Genomic DNA, 6,440 nt, shown 5'->3' on the forward strand with positions numbered 1-6,440 from the left:
CTTTGATATCTTCCTTGTTTTAATGAATCCTGAAACTCTTTTGCAGCCTGATTTCATACTTCCTGCTTCAATTCTGAATGTTCTGGGAATTTTAAGGAATGTAAGGTCACAGAACTACATTATCTTAATCTCTTATTTGCCCATATTCTTTCATTATCTCAGTATATGTGTCCTTTAGAAGTTAGATATAAAAACTGGTAACAAAGCAATTTAGTCTGTCAAAGAGGAACAATTATTTGGGTGCCTCTGAAGTTAGGCACCTCATATAAATTTCTATTTCAGACAAGATGATGATGAAAAATCCTTTCCTGATGTGATATGCCTAGATCCTGGCATAAAAAGTTTTGAGTCTATGCTACACTATCACTAAATGGTAAATGCAGAAGTGAGTGGTTGCAGTATTTTTTGCCTATGTGAATATGAAGTAAAATTGTAGTTTAGAGCTAATCTGGCACACTGGTAGGCAAGACTACTAACTCCTTAATATTTGGAAAAAGTAAGTAGGGGGTGGGCCACGGTGGCTCAGCAGGTAAGAATGCTTGCCTGCCAAGCCCTAGGACCTGGGTTCGATTCCCAGTGCCTGCCCATGTAAAAAAAAAAAAAAAGTAAGTAGGTACCTCTTTGGATTTGAGTATAAATGTATTATCTGTGTTTTTCATGGAAATGAATGTACTTTAAATCACCACAAAACCAAAACAAATTTTACTATTTTATTTTTAATCAGTATAAACATTACTTCAGTTTCCCAACATCTAGTTTCTTAATTTCAATATAATACCATCTTATTTACAGATATGTCTGTCTATTTACATGTTAGCCATTGAGTTATTTTTGGTAATTTTGATCTGATTAGCTGTTGATGAGGTTCTGACCACCTCATGGTGATAGCAGCAGAAGGTAGGGTTTGGTCCCTACAATTATGTTTGATTTTTATTCACTTTAGCATATGTGTCTCCAAATGTTTTTGATCAGAAATTTGAAAATGACAGTGACAACTGGAACTTTTGAGCATATCTTAAACTACATAAAATTAGGAAACTAGAAGAAAATAATTGTTAGGTGCTCACTGTGATTTTTTTTCCTATTTCCTAAGTTATAAGATGATTAAGCAACTCTGACCATTATCTGATAAGCAGTATTAGTTGAGCAGATATAGAAATGTAGATATAGAAATCTACAACAAGGGGCTGTGGTGTGATTGATTTCAGATTTCCGAGCACGTACTCTTCACACTGGCCAACTGCATCCAGAAGATCATTAATTTTACTGATCAAAGTTGAACTATTATCATGAAGGTGACACCAGGAAAGCAAAGCACTGAGGGAAAACATACAGAACATTACAAAAGTGACAAAGGAAAAAAGGCTTACATTATATTTAATAGTATTAATTTTGATGACATTTCAAATTTCCATGAGATGACCCTAATTGCTGAAGTGTTCAATATAGAAATCTGTACATATTTTTTAGTCTGTTAAGAAACAAAAATATCCTGAAACATTACTTACATTGAAAAGTGAGACAAATTTTACAGTTGTTTAAGGTGCTGTAATATATCTACTGATATTCCCAGTTGTTTCACTAAACTGGCTGTCTGCTCTATAATCCAAGTGAGGCTTGGGTTTTCAGAATGTGCATGTTCCTGTGTTCTACAACATTCTAAATATGAACAATCCATTCCACTAGGACTCTTGCTACAGTTTTTGTTAAACTCAGCATTATTTTTACACAGTCTTTCATCTTCAGCTTCATTAGTCTTTTTCCTGGCTGGAACTACACAACAAAGGTCCATATCCTGAATGGAGTCCAGTAAATCTACAACAAGGGGCTGTGGTGTGATTGATTTCAGATTTCCGAGCACGTACTCTTCACACTGGCCAACTGCATCCAGAAGATCATTAATTTTACTGATCAAAGTTGAACTATTATCATGAAGGTGACACCAGGAAAGCAAAGCACTGAGGGAAAACATACAGAAGAATTAAACAGCAAAAAATACATATAAAACAATCACAAGCTTTTAGATTTTTTGATGCTAACCCCTATATGCGTCTCTTCCAGGTAACATCATGCAAAAATGGATTAATGATAACAAATACAAGTCCAAATCAGGAGACTAATGATGGTAAAAGAGAATTGAAAAATATATATAAAGACATTACCTTTCAAAAAATTAAACAATCGGACTTAATCAATTTTCCTGATTTTAGATGCTTTTCCTTATGACTGTGTAATGTCTGTTGAGGAGAGAAACAACTCAGAGAAAGAGGAGCCAGAAAAATGAATTTTTCCTTTAAGGATATTATAAAGCTTCTAAACTAGTGACTCTCAATCTTGGATGTACATTAATATCACTTGGGGAGCCTTTAAAATTTCAGGGACCATTTCACATTCCAGACCAATTAAATCAGAATCTCTGGGGTAGGATCTAGGTATTAATATTTATTTTTAAAGCTTCAAGAGGCAGTCAAGGTTGAAAACTATTGTTCTAAGTATATAAGTTGCTTGTCATCAAGACAGAAGGGTTTAAAAAGTTTAGAAGCAACTTTACTTTCTTATCTTTGTTAGAGAGTGGACATTGTTTGCTGAGCTATTAACGCTTTTCTTGAAGAAGGTAAGAACTCTTCTAATACAAATAAATATTTTTACTTTTCTAGTATGGACACTAATAACTTTTTTTCCCCCCAAACTGTTCAGATAATCATATAAGCCATAATATCATGTTTATTTTGAAAAGTAATGATGTTTTAAATATGGAATCAAGTGATGTAAAAGACTCAGCAATAAGCTTTCTAAGCTTATAAAAGTTTAATTTAATTTGATGGTAAGATGAATACTTGATCATATGCTGACTCTAGTAGACTATACATTTAATTCCTGGCAAAGTGATTCTTTGAAGCATCTGATATTTTTCTCTACAAAGGATAGTTTAAAAGGTATAAAGCAACACAGAGGACAAATCTGTCTTTTGGTTCTGACATCTGCCATTATTGTTATGACATCTTTGATAGGCTGTTCAATGCTCAGCGAAAAAGTAAATGGAACCAGTTTTCTCTCTATTACCATCTAGAATTTTCATCATGTAATTCTAGTCTAGAAGTCTATCATACGGTGTTTTGCCACATGTGCAAGATTAAAAGCTTTATTCAAAACCTAAAGATATTCTAATTATTTTCAGAAAGAGGATGGTGGTAGATGGGTTTCAAAGTATACACCCTCCTTACTATTTGTGAAAAGGGACTGCGCCTGACTTACATCTCAAAGTGGATGAACTCATGATGTTTTCTGTTTTTAATGCTTTGAAGGCAATATTCTATGCTCTGTAGCACTTTTTTGTGGACTTACCAACAGGAAAAGCAACTTCAGTTTAAACACTTGATTTTTACATACCACTTTCATAAAAATCCTCCAGTACTACTGAGATTAAAATGACCCAGCACTTAAAGTTTAAAGTTACCTCAATGTTCCTCTGAGTTGTCCATAATTCATAATGACCTCTGCACCTTCCTTATAACCTTGATTGAAGCCCTGTTGAAGGGCAACTGCTTTGCCAGCATCTACTCCATCTCTATAACCTTCCTAAAAATAACAAAAGTAATGAAGAACTGTAGTTGTAACTAACACCAAATGAACCATATAAATATTTTTCTTGAAAGGCATAGAATCAATTTAGGAAATGATGAAGTGTGTCATTAAGTTTCTTAACATAATGGTTCTATAATAAATAATCAAAGAAACCTATGGCTCACATAAAAGTTCATTATTGATTTATCTTTTATTCCAATTTACCTTTAAAATTCCATCTATTGTGTAAATTTAAAAATACTGATTTGTCTAGTTTTTTAAAACCCTGTATTAGCACAGCTTTACAGAAAGGAAACATGGAGAATTACACATCTAGACCCTTGGCAACTGATTGGACTGAGGTGGGTGGATGGGTGTGGGGACAGGGCAGTAAATTAGGGTTAGGGAAAGTCTTGGATAATTAACTGAAGTAAGGAAAGGAAGAAACTTCTTTAGGAACAGAAAGATGAAATTCTAGTTTAAAAATTTTGCTTGATACCTATATCCAATTAAACTACAAATTATCTGTGGGTAGGGATTCTGTTCTGCAACTTTCATGCTGTTATAGCATTAAAAGAAGCTTCACTGATCCAGTAGCCCAACTCACTTGAAGTATTTTTGTAACTGACAACATGGTTGTTGAACTAAACAAATATAGTTCTAACGAAACATTAAACAACTTGGGGAGATTCCCAACCCTAGGAGCAATTTTATGGTTGACAAGGTCATTAAGTAGACCATTTGGTTCTCAACTTCAACTAAGCTCTGAGAGCTCTACCTACACATTTAGATACATAGTATTAAGCTAAATTTCAGTAAAGGGTGTGACAAATTAGAAACTAATTTTAATATTCTCTTATCTAGCCATGAACATTCCCTATTACTCTCCCCTACTGTTCTTTGACAATACGCAGCCTTTACATGCATAAGTTCACCTTTTCTATCAAGTCTTGATTAACAGCACTCCTAGGTTTAGATTCTCCACCCATCCAAGCAACTTATGTAAACTATATGCGTGTCCCTTCACTGTCATAATTAATATAGTCAGTGTATACGTCCTTCCCCTAATTCCCAACCTGTGATCCTCATTACACGGCCATCTCTTGAAAGTCTGGACAAAGTTAACATTTTGGTCGGTCTCCAGGGTTAATACTTAGCTCAAAGAACACACCCTGTTTCATACGCTTTCAAATAACCCACTGGGAAATCCTAGCAGTTCGCGGGCCGGACTGGAGGACAACAGGTGGTGAGGGCAGCGCCAGGCCAGACCAGGGCCACTCCGGCTTCTACTACACGGACCCAGTTTCTTCACAATCCTCGCACCCCATTCCCTGCCAACCCGGAGCGCCACGCGGTCCCCGCGCCCTCCACCCCGATTTACTTTGACTCGTCTCTGCATGTGGCTCTGCCATTCTCGCTGCACCAGGAGCGACTCGTCCGCCTCCTCATCAAATACGTCTCCCTCATCAGCAGGGCCCCGGACCAGGCGAGACGCTTGAAGCCACGACATCACCGTGGCAACCCCGTGCTACGAGCGCCGGAACTCCAGGCAGGTCCTTCCGATCGGGGGAGGGCGGGGTGAAGCGGCGATCACGGGTTGCGCACGCGCAGGCGGGCATCTAGGCGTCCGGGTGGGTCGGGCTTGTCGAGCTTTTAGCTCCCAGGTGTTCTGAGGTTTCTTTCATTGTCGTGGAGTGTCGGCGCGCACACCTACTTTTGCAGCAGGAGGCGGTTCCTCCCTAGTCTGCCCTTGCGGACATTGGCTTCTGAAGAGGCAGCCATGCTATCGCTGAAACACTTTCCATTTCCTCCACGGTCTCTGCAGTGGTCTGAGTCCTGAAGGATGTACCCGAAAAACCACTGTTGATTGGGTGAGGGTGGGCACCTGGCTTATTTATCATAGTCTCAGCAGCAACCTTTTGACACATAGCTGGTGCACAAAAAGATGTTTGTAAATGAATGCGCATAAGTGATACACTGGGATAATCATAAGCGACAAATGCTATGTGTGCCAGGTTGAAACTGTTGTGCATCTGGAAAAAGCCATGTTCTTTAATCCTGATTCATTATTGTTGGTGGGATCTTTTTGATTAAATTGTTTCCATGGAGGTGTTGCCCACCCAGTCGTGGGTGGGAACTTTCCATTAGGTGGTTTCCATGGAGATATATCTCCACCCAATCAAGGTAGGGCTACTTACTTGAGTCCTTTAAGAGGGGACTATTTTGGTGGAAAGACCAGCAGACACCAGCCACACCAGGCACGTGCTTTTTCAGCTAATAAATAATAAAAGTGACCCCAAATATTTTAACTATAGTATTGAACATTAGAAACACCTTAAATAGCATTTGGATCAAAAAAGAAATAAAAATTGAAATGCTGTATGCAGAAAGCAATTAAAGTTTGAATACTCTATATAAAACATATGGGACAAAATGAAAGTTGTACTAAGAGGTGATTCTGATGATGCCAGTTAAAAGTGGTGTGTTCTCTGCCCAGTGTGTTCAAATGACCAATTTCCGAGACATCCAGTTTCAGAGAGAGAGAGACTTTATTGCTAGGCATGAAACAGGAGATCAGATGGCCCTAGGACGAAAAATCTGTCTCCCTGAGACTAAGGAGTTCAAGGTTTTTATGGATTCAAACAGGGATCGAGTTGTTAGCATTACAATAAGTATAAGCAGCTACAATTTACAATTGTGAAGGTTGGCGCTATGCAGCAACAAAGTTAACTGTTAGAAGAACAAATCAATGGTCAATTCTGAACTGACTCAATTTCCTTCATTAACATTAAGGGGTTGCTTACATCATTATAAGACTCTAAAGTTGAAAAACTGGATGAAGGGGGTACAAATGAGGGTTAGTCTAAAGGTTTTTA

At 37.7% G+C, this 6,440-nt stretch overlaps 1 protein-coding gene across 1 annotated transcript; it reads right to left on the minus strand.

Moving 5' to 3' along the window:
• Positions 1 to 697: 697 nt before the first annotated feature.
• On the minus strand, positions 698 to 5,130 carry YAE1 (YAE1 maturation factor of ABCE1). Its single transcript, XM_077119487.1, has 3 exons — positions 4,946 to 5,130; positions 3,458 to 3,579; positions 698 to 1,958 (listed from the first exon to the last, which is right to left on the minus strand). Exons 1-3 carry the CDS (start codon positions 5,072 to 5,074, stop codon positions 1,529 to 1,531), a joined length of 681 nt encoding a protein of 226 aa, XP_076975602.1. The 5' UTR covers positions 5,075 to 5,130; the 3' UTR covers positions 698 to 1,528.
• Between the last annotated feature and the right edge of the window lie 1,310 nt (positions 5,131 to 6,440).

This window comes from Tamandua tetradactyla, chromosome 1 (assembly GCF_023851605.1).
Source record: "Tamandua tetradactyla isolate mTamTet1 chromosome 1, mTamTet1.pri, whole genome shotgun sequence".
Lineage (NCBI taxonomy): Eukaryota > Metazoa > Chordata > Mammalia > Pilosa > Myrmecophagidae > Tamandua > Tamandua tetradactyla.